This window comes from Hermetia illucens, chromosome 4, assembly GCF_905115235.1.
Source record: "Hermetia illucens chromosome 4, iHerIll2.2.curated.20191125, whole genome shotgun sequence".
NCBI lineage: Eukaryota > Metazoa > Arthropoda > Insecta > Diptera > Stratiomyidae > Hermetia > Hermetia illucens.
Window position 1 is genome coordinate 119123035 of NC_051852.1, and position 15591 is coordinate 119138625.

Below are 15591 nucleotides of genomic sequence, written 5' to 3' on the forward strand. Positions count from 1 at the left end.
ATATTATTATCCTTAACGACGATCAATCACATCCATTACAGTACTGATGAGCTGGTTGGTCCTAACTATTCCATTAGTGTGAAATCATTCAAGCGATTGCAATGAGTACAATGGAACTTAATCAACTTCCACAATTTTGGAAACAGAAAGAACCTCAACGAAAAGTTTCCCGATTGAAGAAGAAGAGAAAATAGACGATCACTATCGTAAAACCACTCAATGCCTTGAAAAGATTTGAAATTAAGTTGTCATTTAAGGGGGTCATCCCGTGTGTGTCGGGTTGGAGAAATCGATTTTTTTGCATGAATTGTATCTATATATAGTGGAGAATATGTGGGCAAAGGGATTTTCCGATATTCCGAGTTGTTCAGAAATTACAGTGTAAAACAGGCAAGCCGTTTGCAACCGCGGCTAGAGTACTCGATGAGAAAGAGCATCGAATCTTTTTTTACCTGAGCCTTATAAATTCGACCACAGGTATAAATATAGAAAAATGGAAAACCAATCAATTGTCTAAACTTATTTGCTGTTTGGAATAAAAAGATAATCCAGTCTAGAGTGAGCACTGAAAGGCTTTCAAGCTATACTCAGTTATATTTTGTTGTAAATATTGTGCTCTTTGTGTGTTCAGTGATTTTTTTAATTGGATCGTACGAAGGGAGATCGCTTTAACGTTCAACGTCATGCTCGCACTAAAAAACGAGTATTTCATGGGAATCGATACTTATCAGAGAAGAAAAAGGACTTCGCATCAATATCAGCAAAGAAACTTTTAGCAAGCATGAACATGGATGTTCCAATTCGGACAATATGTATATATATATCCAGTTCGGACAATATATATATATATATATATATATATATATATATATATATATATATATAATATATACGTAGTAGCAAAAAAGGAATGCGTAGGACATGTCGAGAAAAGAATGGGAACGCGGCTTAGAAATGCGAAGAAGAATAACAAAGGCATTGGTGGTAAAAGGGCTGGAAAACTTACTGATAAGCAGAGTGAAATTATGCGGTGTTTCCAACGATTAATTAATTGAAATAATAAAAACTTGTTGTTTCTTTTTCGTTGATGTGGGTATTTATTCTTGCAAATACCGATATTTCGGGAACCACTTGTTCCCTTCATCAGTGCAAACAAGTTTGCTCATCTGTACACATTAAGGTTCTATTTATACTATTCTATACTATGATATTATAATTATGACTAAAAACTTATATCTAGGTCCTGAAAAAGAAAATAAATATTTAATTTAACTACCTAATAGCTAATTTATCTTAAAACTTATATCTAGGTCCTGAAAAAGAAATAAATATTTAATTCACTTCCTAATAGCTAATTTATCAATCCTAAAACAAGACGAGATTATTTTACTTTAAGAGTTTTCTAAACAATGGGGAATAGCAGTTACCCAAATCTGAGTTCAACCTAGTGTCAACCGGTTGTTTGTTGATGAACCAGCTTTCGTAAGCATCCAGCTGGTTAGTCTTTCTTACTTGCTTTAGGACTTTCAAGTCGTCAGCGCTTACTTTATGGCCGCATTCAACCATATGTTTTGCCACCATAGATTTAGTGGGTTTTCGGGAGTGCTTTACAGCCAGCTCTGCCTCTTTCATGTGCTCCCTAAATCTAGTGGTTGCCAATCTTTTTGTCTGCCCGATATACACCTTCGGGCAATCCGAGCAGGCGATTTTATAGATGCCGCTCATCTCTTCCACCGTTTTTGGATCTTTTTCCCCCGCCAGCTGGGTTTTTAGCTGGTAGATACGGCTTGATCCTACCAGCTGTATGTCAAACCTTTTCAATGTCCTTTGTATGTGTTTGGACAAGTTTGAGAAGGTGACACTTGATCTTTTCTGAGCAGTTAAGGTTAATTGTTGGCTATAGAGTGTAGTAAGATTACTACGTTCTAACCTTCGGGTGTGTTTCTTAATCATTGTTTCTATGGTGGCGCTGGGGTACCCGTTCTTCATAGCCGTGTCCAAGATATAGAGTTTTTCGCTCCGGTAGTCTTCCTCAGTGAGCGGAATTGTTAAGAGGCGGTGGATCATGGTGCCATAAGCAGCCATTTTATGTTGGTAGCTGTAAAACGAAGTGGCCGGGATTGTGCGTTGAGTGCTGGTCGGTTTCCTGAAAATAGAAAAGGTAACTTGTCCGTTTTGACGTTTGATTGCCAAATCTAGGAAAGCCAATTGATTATTTGCTTCAATCTCGTGGCTGAAGGTTATTTTAGGGTGCAGCGTGTTGATTTTATCCAGCATATTTTGGATATTTGTGTCCGGGATCACTGCCAAAATGTCGTCCACGTACCTGAACCATTTATTTGGCAATAATCCATCCTCCTCCATTTTTTCCTCTAGTGATGCCATGAAAATTTCACTAAGGAGTGGGGAGAGGGGATTGCCCATCGCTACACCTGAGGTCGTTTTGAAATATTTACCCCTGAATGTGAAATAGTTCTCACTCATGCAGAGGGAAGCCAACCTCGCATATTGTTTAGCCTTTTTCCTCCATTCTGGGGTCGAGCCAAACCGTAATAGCCACTCTTCAAATTTTGCTATGGCTTCTTTTACAGGCGTGCTTGGGAATAGAGCTTTGACGTCAAATGACACTAGTCGTTCATTATCCGCCAAAGCCCCCACTGCACTCAATCTATCAATCAATTCTTTCGAGTTTTTTACGGATTGGTTTCCGTTAATGGATCCCAATTTTTGGCATTCATCGACCAACCATTTAGCGATATAGTACGTAGGGGAGTTTGAATCTGCAATGATCTCCCTCATCTCATTGCCTGGTTTATGAATTTTTGGTTGGCATCTAATTGTAGGTAACGAGGGGTTTGGCATCCGCAGCCTGGTGGGATTACCAACCACTAGAGAGCATTCTTTGAGGGCCTTCTCTACTCTTTTTATAGAGCCTGGTAGCGGGTCATTCCTTAGTTCGAAATAGTTTCCACCAGTCAACTTTTCCATAACAAGGTTATCGTTTGCACTGATGAAGGGAACAAGTGGTTCCCGAAAAACCAACGAAAAAGAAACAACAAGTTTTTATTATTTCAATTACTGATAAGGTTATTAACGACCCCACTACATTTTTTGGGCTAGCTATTCGTCGACACGCAAATTCTATAGAAGGAATGAAGCAAGAAATTTGGGCAACTTTCTTCCATAAATGTTCTGCAGACGAAAATCCTCAGCATCAAAATTGTCCAGCAGGCGAGTTCAGTTGGTGTAAATGCGCAAAGCAGAAGCTAAAGGAGAACTGGATAATTTCCACCACGAGAAGGCGCCTTTGACTGAAAAAGTTCAAACAATCATCAAACCAATCTATGAAGATTTGTCACGCGATGATCTCTTGAACAGATGTTTAGGAGCAGAGACCCAGAATAACAATGAGTCGTTAAATGCATTGATCTGGACTTTCGCTCCTAAACACTGCCATTCTAGGGCCAAGGTCGTAGAAATAGCCACTTTTCTGGCTGTAATTATTTTCAATGAAGGATTCAATAGCATTCTCAAAATCCTAGTGACAATGGGATGTCAAGTTGGTCACATATGTCAGGTTTATGCCGACCGTCGTAATGAAGCGCGAATTTGGCGGTCCGAACGACGATGGACTGACCTCGCTAAAAGAGCCAAAATTGAAACCAGAGATCAACAATCGGCCTTACAAGACCTTTTTGAAGAAACGGAGGGTGCTCTCTATGGACCAGGTATAGCAGATTAATGGTGAGTTAAAATTTTACTGTTGATAATCACATTTAAATTTTCAAATGCGTTTTTTTTCGAAACTGCATCTTGAAAATCGGCTGCCAAAATCTATCCAACCAAATTCTTTGAAATTTTCACGAATTCTAGGATAATTGCAATCGGACGGGTCGTTTTTTTTAATTCATAAAAAAAGTTTAAAAGCCTACCAAAAATTCACCTTTTAATATCTTCTAATTATCCTAGTTTGCGGACCGTGGAATATTGTCCACATTAAAACGCCATTTAGTTTTTCTTCCTCAGATGAACACAGCGCCCTCAAGCGTGGCAGCAGAAAAACACCTTTTTTTGGAGATGGGTGCATAAATTGACATGTATTCTGAAAACTGGCTACGATATCAAGCTGAACCCACATATACTAGAGATATCAATAAACATATGGTGAAAAAATCACGTTTCTATCTTTATCCAGTCCTTCAAAATAATTTTTCAAAAAAAGGCAAAAAAAAACTGCCTTCACACGGGATGACCCCCTTAAAAGCAACATCTGTACACAATTAATAGCATTGCATAAAACCGCAATATAAAAATACTGTACAATAAAAAGCAATCGAGCCACATGGAAGAAATACGGAAAAATAAAGTCAATAAGTCGTCTTACAAGTCTTTAAATCACATATTTTTACAATCATTTGGAACACTATGCCAAAAGTCAACTTACCCCTAGAGGAGCTATTTAGAATTCTATTTATCTTTTATTATTAACCACTTTCGTACTGGATTCCTAGACATTTGGTGGCACTACATCTATTGGCCACTATGGGTAAAGATATTTCTCTGTGAAAAAGGTCTATCGTCTACTTTTGCCGCTTTCTATTAGAAAATTCACATTTAATACTGAATTTGAAATAAATTTGGGGATTGGTTGAAAATTCCGTGTTGAACACAGAACAAAATTGCAAATAACAATTAAATTTTAGGTTCGAAATCATGAACAAATTCTGTCTCAGAGATAATAATCCAACTCTTTCAACTTTCAGAGTACAATAAAAATATTCGCTGAATATGCTGTATGGCGCGAAAACTTGAATTCAGCACGGAAAGAAAGATTGTTATGCCACTAGTCGCAGATACTTGGCTGCTTTCCATAACCTCTGAATCACGGCTGGACGAGAACGCGCTGCACCCCGAATGTCAAACAGTTCAGGTATTTGGATCTGCTGAAGGGTGAGAACATATTTTGGGAAAACGAGTTTTTTAAGAAGCCGCATGCTACGCAGAGCATTAGTTGATGTGAGGAGACGTGGAGTGTTGTTCTCGCAGTTAAGAGGTAAATGTCTTCTCTCCAACACTATAGGATTAATCTATTAGTTTTCCTTCTCAGAAATTAATTTTAAATGAAATTTTAATAGAAAATATACAAAACGTGTTTGCATACGAAATTTATATTCACATGTGTTGTCAGTAGACCAATAGGAATAGCACTTAGGGAAACCGAGTACAAAAATCGACTTCAATGCTCTCACTTCACATACATGAAATGCCTGCTTTTCAACTTTTTAGGTTCTGCAGTCCTTTCCTAGCTTAACGATATTGTTGCCAATTAACTTTGGTTCTAGAAATCTTCAGGTGCATATTCGAAATCTTGTACATTTGTTAGGAGCTTCGGGAAAGTCAGGAAGTCGGAACTTAGTCACATTGTGTCAAACGTTTTTCTCCAGCAGTTTTGAAGAGAAAAGTGTATATAATGAGTTTTTTTCTAAATAGAAAGCATAGAATATTATATATAGTTGTGGGTTCTAAATGTATGCACCACTTAAAAAGATATGGTGCAATAATAGCTTTCAATATTTTCTGAAAGAAATTTAATGAATATTTTGAAAATATTTCAACTAGTAATACTTAATACCAGTTTAACAATTTATATTGACAAGTTTTGCTTTGCCTTAGCGTATGGAGTATTTTAATTGCTTATAACATTCCACGCAATGGGGTACAACGGACATAGTCACGCGTTTTAACGCAGACTAATTAAAGTGCTTGTCCAAAATCGTCGGATTTTGGCGGTTCCCACAATCGCCTGCGAGAATTTTGACACAGTGATCTTTATCTCGAATAAATTCATTTATGAATTTTTATTGTACATTGATTTGCGTACGCAGAGCGGTAGTTAGCTGGTGAAAGGTTCCGTTGCGGTTCTCCGCCCCGGGCTGATTCCAGTTAACCCGTTGGGGAGTTCCGTCCCCACGTACTCGAGAAGGGCGATCAGACCCGAGTCTGCAAGGGACTCATCTGAAGTGGCTCTTGCCATGAAGCCTCATCGGTGGTTATTTGGTACCATAGGAACCGGGATGGCCCTCTGAGAGCATATGCTCCAGGAGAATTCTTGGCGGATGTGTTCTCCGCCCGGTTATTTCCGGTTGACCCCCTAGTGGGAGTTTCATGGTGGTTGTGATTATGCCTACATAGCGGGCAGAGCTCCTCGGAGCTCAAGCATGGAGTTGCGCTGTACAACTCGGGTGCCGTACTCCTTAGTTGCGGCAGAGGTGTTAGATAGGCCTCGCATCCACTGGTATGAATGCTGCGCCTGCACTCAGTATAAACCAGGACCGCTGTGCTTGCATGGCGGGGCTCTGATTGTGGTCCCAAAATCAATCCGTGTCCGAAGAGGACCGTGGAATTATGCCTTCACGGCCGGTACTCACGTTTTTCATGTACATTGATTTGCATAAGCATTATTTTTACTGTAAATGTTGAATAATGAATTTATTTCGAACAGATAAATGGACAAACCAAATTTTCGGAAGTTGAAGGGATAGTTAATCCTGATTTTGTGAGGATGAAAAGATAGAATAATATTCGTCAGAACATGATCCTAAGTCGGGTGTTTGCTGATTTGCAGCTGGATCTTTTATTTCTTTTAAAATTCAGGAAGTGCTTTCTTCTGTGAATATATATGATGACTTAACTGATAATCGAGTCAAACAGTAGCAATAATAAATAAAAATATCTTGATTTGTGTGAATTCTTGAATCGTCTCTAGTCCTCTATTACCTTACATATTTTACCCGGAATGTAGGTTTATAATAAATAGTTTTATTATAAATATGTGGTAATATTAGTACATATTAGATGTAACCAAGCTATTTAATTTTTTTAATAGCTGGGTTAGAAATCTTTTTTGGTATTTAATTGTTATTTGTGTGTGTGTGTATCGTGGGGGAGAAGCTACAGCTACAGGTCGGGTTGGCCCATTGTACTCGCCACCCTCGTCTAACGGAATATTCCGGATCACCCAGTTTGCCACCCTTAGGATCGCATAAAGTCCTCTCTACGCTTCAGGGTAACTTCATATCTTTTACCAAACAGATGCATGGGGACAAGAGAATCGGAAGGCATTGTAAGTCCTCAAAGTAACGCTTCCAATGCTCTGTGCCCCCCACATTATTAGTCTATGAACTGCTCTCATTGCAGTGCTTTGAATAAATATATCCAGGGGCTGCAAATTGAGTAGTGCATTCAGAGCTGCGCCGGATGTGCTCATGGCACCAGTGATACCCAGACACACAGTTCTTTGCAGTGCGGCTAGTTTACGGTGAAAACCTTTTTGTATCACCTTAACCCACCACACGACGGATGCATATACGAACATCGGTCTAATGATGGCAACGTATATCCACATTACCACATGAAGCCTGAGTCCCCATGTCGAGGCAAGGATCCGTCTGCACAGCCCATAAGCTGTGAGAACTCGTTTCATCTTTACCTCTACATGTTTGTTCCAAAGAAGTTTTTTATCTAAAGTGACTCCCAGATATTTCACTTCTTCGGAGAGTTGAAGGGTAGTACCCCTCATCTCAGGGAGGCAAAATCCATCCAGTTTTCTCCTTTTTGTGAATAATAATGGATTAACTGACAGATCATATCTGAGGCACCAGCTGTCTATCAAACCAACGGCGCGTTGCATATTCCTATACACCGTTCAAAGATCCCGATCAACAAAAAGCATAGCCACGTCATCAGCATAAGCTTGAGCGTGTATTGGCAAATTTTGCAGTTCGCATAGTAGTGAGTCAATCAGCATACTCCACAGAAGTGGCGAAAGCACACCTCCTTGAGGGCAGCCCTTCGTTGCTTCTGCAGTCAGATAGCGATCGACACCCACCTCAGCGCACAGAAATCTCTGCGTTACCATAGCATGGATCCACTTAAAGCACCGTCAACACCATGCTCTCTGGCGGCATCACAAAGTTTTTGAAAAGGCGCACAATCAAAAGCCCCTTCAATGTCCACGAACACCCCCATCGCGTACTCACCATTCAAAGTTGCATCCTCTATCTTTGTGACCAAGGAACGAAGAGCAGACTCACAGGACTTTCCACGCTGATAAGCATGTTGGTTTTCGCTAAGTGGGTATGACCTATGTGCGTTTCCACGAATGTGACGCTCCACCAGTCTCTCCAAACCTTTCAGCAAAAATGAAGTCAAGCTGATCTGTCTGAAGTTCTTTGGATTAGAATAGTCATCTTTCCCAGGTTTCGGTATGAAGACTACCTTAACCTTTTGCCAAGAGGAAGCCACGTAGCCCAGAGCAAGACATCCTGGAGAAATATTTCTTAGAGGTCGCTCTATGTGCTTTATACCCTCCTTTAGCATTGCCGGATAGATGCCATCCATCCCAGGTGCTTTGAAATGTTCAAAGGACAGTATGGCACCTTTCACCTTTTCATGGGTAACAACCGCTTTCGCAGTGTTCCAGTTCCCATTGCAGCACTTGCGTGTTGAAGGGGTTGCAAGAACCGTCAACTCTCCCCCTGCCATTTCTTTCACCCGTTCTCCCGAGTGGTGTACTTCCAGGAGGGTCTGTACTGAATCTAGTCTGGAGCTCGTGAAAGTACCGTCGGGTTTTCTAAGGGAGTCCAACTTGGCCGACTCATCGCTTTTTAGAACTCTGCACAGCCTTGAAGTCTCTCTTGCGCCTTCCAGTTCCTCACAGTACGCTCTAAAGGAGTCTCGTTCCGAACACCTAACGAGCCTCTTATATTCACGCTGTGAGTTCCTGAAATTTAACCAGTCTCCGGTCTTGATACTTTTGCAATCACGGTTTAGAAGTTGCCTGGTTGATTTCCTGAGTTTTTGCGGTTTCCGGTTCCACCAAGGAACGCGCGTGGTTGTTGGAAGTATCTGGCATAGGCATATTGGAGTGATGGGTTGAATATTTTGATGAACTGCTCAACAACCAAAATATCGGCGAGTTGGAGGTTCCACCAACTGAAGACAACGGTTGTCCGTCTGTGCTGCCACCACCAAGGATAGAAGAAACAGTCCGTGCTAACCACTGTGATTCGCGATGTAGAAGTCAATGCGAGAGGCACCATCCGCGTCAAGTCCGCCCAACTACTGGCCTACGCTGACGATATTGACATTATGGGAAGAACAACCCGAGATGTACAGTCTACCTTCATCCAGATCGAGCAGGAGGCGCGAGATCTCGGGCTGCACATTAAGGCAAGACGAAGAATATGGTGTCAACGTCAGCGCCAAAAAGCAAAGAACTTACAACATCGAATCGTAATGGTTAAACGAAAACAATAAAAATAGGGATTACAACTTTGAGACCGTTGAAAATTTCTCCTGCCTAGGGTCGAAAATCACAGCTGATAACAGCTATGACGATGAAATCCGCGCACGGTTGTTGGTAGCCAACAGAGCCTATTACAACTATTTTATATTTTACTGGAAACGTCTCATCATAGGGTCGCACAATTTGTCCCGTTTTTAGGCGCGGGAGATTCGCCTTCATCCTTTTCCGTCTGCAGCTTTTCGTTAAGAAAGAGCTCCCAGCGGTCTCAACTTGGAGGTGGAGGTAGGGTTTGGTGGTGGAGCTGTTGGGGATGCCCTATCATGCGTCCTCTTTAATCTGGCCCTCGAAAAAGTCATCCATGATGCTGAGGTAAATGCAAGAGATACGATCCTCTTTAAGTCCACCCGACTACTGGCCTGTGCTGACGATATCGACATCATGGGAAGAACGACCCGAGACCTGCCTTCATCCAGATCGAGCAGGCGGCGCGAGATCTTGGGCTGCACATCAATGAAGGCAAGACAAAATATATGGTGGCAACGTCAGCACTAAGAACCAACCAGCTAACACCATCAAACCGCACTGGTCAAACGGGAAAAATAAAGATACTAGACTAGAATTTTGAGACCGTTAATAATTTCTCCAATCTAGGGTCGAAAATCACAACCGATAACAGTTACGATGAAGAAATCCGAGCCTATTTCAGCTTACAAAAAATGATACAGCCCGGAAAGTCTATAAGTGCAATATCTATGGTAGAAAAAGAAGACGAGGCAGACCCTGCCTGAGATGAAGCGATGGCGTAGGTCAGGACGTCAGACAGCTTTTAGGGATATCGAATTGGTGGGCCTCGGCGCAAAACCGGGATGTCTGGAGTTCTTTATTAAGGCAGGCCTAGACGGGATACTGGTTGTTGCGCCGTTGATGATGAGTAGAGTTGTTGGTGTTGGTTCAGCAGGCATTTTCCGGGTTTTATACTGCATCGTAGGTACCAATCCACGTTTCGCCCCGGGATCTATACTACCCTTTAACCGCCCATTATTGAACAATATATATATATATAGTTGCAACACACCTTGGGGCATAGGACGTCAACCACACCTATGCACTACGGTACACGGTCCACAATTCGAAGACTATTTCCCACTAAGCGCTCTTGGGGCGACTCACAGTAAGTTCCACTGCATGACATAGTCAGCAATTATCGCTCCTCCTTGATGTGTGACCTACCATTGCCATTTCTGATCACTTCGTCTACGGGTACTACCCTGTACGCCGACCAAATTCTTCTTTTGAAATAGTATGTTTTAAAATACTCGAGATAACGTCGCAAGTAGTTGTTTATAAGGGCTTGAAGCTTTCGAGTGACAGTGGTAGTCACTTTCCATGTACTACTCCCATACTGCAACACAGAAAGAACATTGACATTGAACAGTCAATGATGATACCCCTTTACTCTCTAGGAAAGGTATCGGATTTCCATGATACAGAAACTGCAGGAGAGCTCTCATGATTTTTCCGTCAGTCGCAGTCCGGTACGACGACTTGAACAGCGCCCAAGAGGCGTAAGCCGTCTTCGTCCCTCTCTCAATAATTTTTAATATTTGGTTTTTTTTTCAAAGGGTATTAAGATTATCAGATTCCACACATCGTTTAAATGTTTGGTTAGTACTCCGAAATGGGTTGAAAGATGCGGGAAACGTTTTATTCTGTTTTCTGAAATTGTCTCTTCTCCAGTTCCACACTTGTATTATTTTATAAAACTGGCAGTTCTATTCTACTGATAAAATAGGATTTGTAATCACAGTGTCTGGTTTTCAATTTTCGCTTCAATACAAAATATTTTTCAGGAATGCAATAAAAATATTTAAACTTAATTCCAGCCTACACCATGCCGTCAGATAAAAACAAGAACTGTATAGTTTGGATGGACTTAGAAATGACTGGACTTGAAGAGAAGGATACAATTTTGGAGGCTAGCTGTATTCTAACAGATGAAAATCTTAACATTGTAGCCGAAGGTCCGAATATCGTTATACACCAACCAGATTCAGTTCTAAATTCTATGAATGATTGGTGTAAAAAGCATCATCAGGAGGTATTTTAGCTTTCTACCATATTTAAACAACTCCATAACTATTATGATATATTTTTAGACTGGCTTAACCGATCAATCAAGAAATTCTAAAATTTCGACGGAGGAAGCAGAGAAAGCCTTGCTGAAGTTCGTCGAAGAATACATTCCACCTAAGACTTGCCCTCTCGCAGGAAATAGTGTGTACATGGATCGGTTGTTCTTGCGAAAATATATGCCACAATTAAATGACTACTTGCACTATCGAATCATCGACGTATCGTCCGTGAAAGAATTATGTAAACGCTGGAATCCAACTTTATTTTCTCAGGCCCCCCAGAAAAAATTAGTTCATCGTAGTTTAGACGATATTAAAGAAAGTATAGAAGAACTAAAATATTATAAACGGTACATGTTTTTAAATGATCCAGAAGTGCACAAAACGTCATAAGATTTTATTTATAAATTTATCGTAATAGTTCAAAGTATAATAAAAAGATATGAATGCTGCTTTGAGAAAAAGCCAATTAACAAAAAGTCGATTTTTTGCAACCATGAGTAAGTCTATGTAAAAGCAAGTCATTATCAACGAAAGTAATAAATTCACTCATTCATTCATTCAAAGTTATTGTTTTACCGAATGGTTTCGAAATATTGAAGAAATCGATGTCGCAAATATGTTCTAAGTTTCTAGAATCGGTTGTCCCCAAACCTTGCTCTCCTTCTCTCTGGTTTCAATAATCACTGAATAGTTTTAAAATTGGAACTCGATGCAAGTAACTTTCCGCTAATGTTTCTCGATACACATGATTCCTCAACATGTTGATAATTGTATTAAATAGTAAATTATTTTTATTTAAAATAAATTACGTAATTGTTCAATTTGCACATCCAACAAAAAACGGGGGCACGCCGTATATTAGCCTAGTTGATAGCGCGGGTGATAGCCGTTGATTTTCCACATCATTCCACCACATTTCGTAATATTGTTGGCTAAGAGCCAAGGAATGTGAATCAAGCGCTAGGGCAGACTCACCGCTAGCTTTAAACAAACAAAAGTCTTGCTTGATGAATATTAAAACATTACTTTATTGAACAGTACGTTTATACATAAATTTTCCTTACGTTGTTAAATTCTTACTTTACTAAGCTCATCACACATTCTGCAAATGCCCCGGTTAATGTTCTCCATACGCAAGCAATAATAGATGCAAGAATGTTAACCTTTCTTATACAATACAAAAAGAATTCAAATTATTCCTGAACGATAAATGAAATATGAAAAGCTAATTTTTGTTTGCAGTACTCCTGAATGCAACCTGTTTACATGATCAAGTCTAATATTGCTGTGAGTGAGCTTTATACTACAGGTGACCTGCATCAATCGTACTCCTAGCTAATTCCTCTTACTTATGATACTTAATCCTAAACATCCAGCCACGAGTTGCATCCACACGAAAGACGGGACAACTAGTCCATCGTGAAGTTAACATAAATCATTAGGCTTTATTCCTTGTTTTCCCTTTGTTTGTGTGTACTTTTGCGTGGCCGGATTAGTTTAGCTTATTGGCTAAGCTCTATCATATTCACCGCTTTATAATTTCTGTATTATCCCAATGGATTTTTGATCCTGGGTTATAGAAACATACATAACAACACGTTCACGATCGTTTTTCCCACCTAACCGTAGCAAGGGTCGACGAACCTAGAGATGGACGGAAAGTAGCATGCGAAGGACCACATCACAACGGGAAAAAGCTTTATGGGAAAATATGTGGCATCATGCGAAAGCGTATTGCTATATCCCCGATTGTCGCACACTCAAGCAGTGACGCGATGTTTGACATCTTCAGAGACAGGTACGTGGCATATTCGAGACAGTAGAAATTACGGATTGAAAACAGAGCCCGCTGGACCAGACTGTTAGTGGGCAGAACTCCTTCAGATTGAGTGTCTTGAGTACATCATGTAAATCTTTCAAGACTAATCCCGGCCCAGAAATCACAAATGGGAATGCTTAGGTTTTCTCTAGTCTCCATTCTTGCTTTATATCGTCGGCGAAGGGATTTTTCTTCTCTGTTATTCAACAATGTTCCGGTCTAACGATACCACTGCATCGATAAGTACGCACATTATATCTTGAAAAGCAGTCATGCCCTTGCCATATTGGACGGTGGCAATAGTGTGGTCCCACATTTCTTTGACCCTGATTTCAAATTAGTCCAAAATTCTCCGTGGAGTATATTTATAAAACGGATCATATTTTAGCACTGGATCATACTTCAACACAAGGTTTTGATGGCGAATTTTGGCAGAGCTATGACGACTAGTGTACTCGCAACTGGCCAGCATCCTGTAAGCATATGTATGGTCTCCTCCTCGTAGTTGTATAAGTTACAACTCGAGTTAGCAATTGAGAAGTCATGAAGGAAAACAGTATTTCTCAACTTTTCCGCAGTTCTATTGTGTATGCTGTTGTTTAGAAGAACTACCCTTACCCGTCTGACTCTAAATCCGTATTATTCACATAGAATGTCGAGAATGACGAAGGTGTTAATTGCCATGATTTTATTTCCTCGAAAAAGCAGTTTTTCGGACAAGATCCCGACATCGCACAGATTCCTCCAGCAAATGTTGTTTTTTGGAATATGTCCAGGTATTCGTATACGTCATCCGAATCGATTCCTTCAATGTAGATGACATTGTAGCTGTATTCTTCATTGTTGGAGTGTGTCCCCAAACATGCCATGCCATGTTTCTCCAAACAGCACTGCAGGCCGATATCCATCCAAAACCGGATGGTGATATCCGTCAAATAGCGAAGTTGATTTTGGTCTTTGACATACAATTGAACGTCGTCAATATGTTTGATTTGGAATCTGTATTTGTTTCATGTAAAGGATGGGATAAAGACTAAAGAAAACCACAACGGACTTTGAGAGTTGCTTTGGCAGATTCTCCGCCTGATTGGAATCTCTTCTGATTTTTTGTTCTGTTTGTGAAGACACCGATAATACTAACGCTCCAATTTTTCATCACTGTTCTTCGGAGAAGTACCACATTCGGGTTGTTTTGTACAAATGTATTATAAATCTTGTAGTAACGACGAATATAGTGTAAAGCTATCCCGTGTGTCGGATTCGAGGAATCGATTTTTTTTTGCATCAATTGTACCTAGATATAGTGCAAAATATATGGCCTAAGTAATTTTTTGATATTCGGAGCCGTTCGGAAATTACAGTGTTAAACAGGTAAAATATCACATGCCAGGTTTATGTCTATTGCCGTAATAAAGGGCTCCGAATGACTTCGCTAAAATCATAAGAAATGAAGCCAAGGCCTTACTTGTCTTTCTTTGAGAAACCTAAGTTTATGGACTAGGTATAGCAGATTAATACTCAGTTAAGATTTTGTTGTTAAAAATCGCATTCTATTATTTAAATGTGCCAATCTATCCAACGAAATCCTCTGAAATTTTCACAACTTATTCAGAACATATTTCTACGGTCCGCAAACTAGGATAATTGCGATTCAGCCGATAGATTTTTTTTATTCATTAAAGAAGTCTTGGAAAAACACCAAAAACTACAATAAAAAAATTTAGCAATGCACCAAAAATTTAGCTTCCAACATTTTTTAATAATCCTCGTTTGCGGACTGTAGTTTAGTCCGCACGGTAAAATTCCGTTTACATTTTTGCTTTAAGATGATCACAGTGGCCTCTAGCGCGATAGCAGAAAATCACCTTTTTTTGCAGATGGGTGTATAAGTTGTATTTCAATAATGAACTATGTTATAGAGCTGAAATTACTACGCATGCTGAAGATATTGATAAATATCTGGTGAAAAATTTTTATTTGTACCTTCATCCAGTTCTTCACAAAAAAATACACACAAGTTGACATCCTTAAAGATGGTGGGCAGCCTGTTTCACAGCTACTGCATCGATTACAAGCTGTTATTTGCAGCCTCTGTAGCCTTTTGTGCATCCTTTCTGCTCATCAGCTGTCAACTTATTAATATCAAGATGTTTTGTGACGTTCGCATAAAGAACTGAAGAGAAAAATATGTAAATAGTGAACACTTAAGTAATGGGTTGAAATTCTGAAAGGTAAGAGACAACTTCTGGCATCTTCTGATTACCTCTTTTCCGACGTCAGTTTCCATTATATCAGTCGTATTCATTGTGGGGAGGACCTCGCGAGGAATA

At 40.0% G+C, this 15591-nt stretch overlaps 1 protein-coding gene across 2 annotated transcripts; it reads left to right on the forward strand.

Moving 5' to 3' along the window:
* The first annotated feature begins 4845 nt into the window (after positions 1 to 4845).
* Positions 4846 to 12289, forward strand: LOC119654592 (probable oligoribonuclease). 2 transcript variants are annotated; one of them, XM_038060055.1, is made up of 3 exons: positions 4846 to 5053; positions 11191 to 11405; positions 11464 to 12287. In XM_038060055.1, exons 1-3 carry the CDS (start codon positions 4993 to 4995, stop codon positions 11830 to 11832), a joined length of 645 nt encoding a protein of 214 aa, XP_037915983.1. In that variant the 5' UTR covers positions 4846 to 4992; the 3' UTR covers positions 11833 to 12287. The 2 variants fall into 2 exon arrangements, with proteins under 2 accessions (XP_037915983.1, XP_037915984.1); XM_038060056.1 differs by having other exon boundaries at positions 4924 to 5053; positions 11158 to 11405; positions 11464 to 12289.
* The last annotated feature ends 3302 nt before the right edge of the window (positions 12290 to 15591 follow it).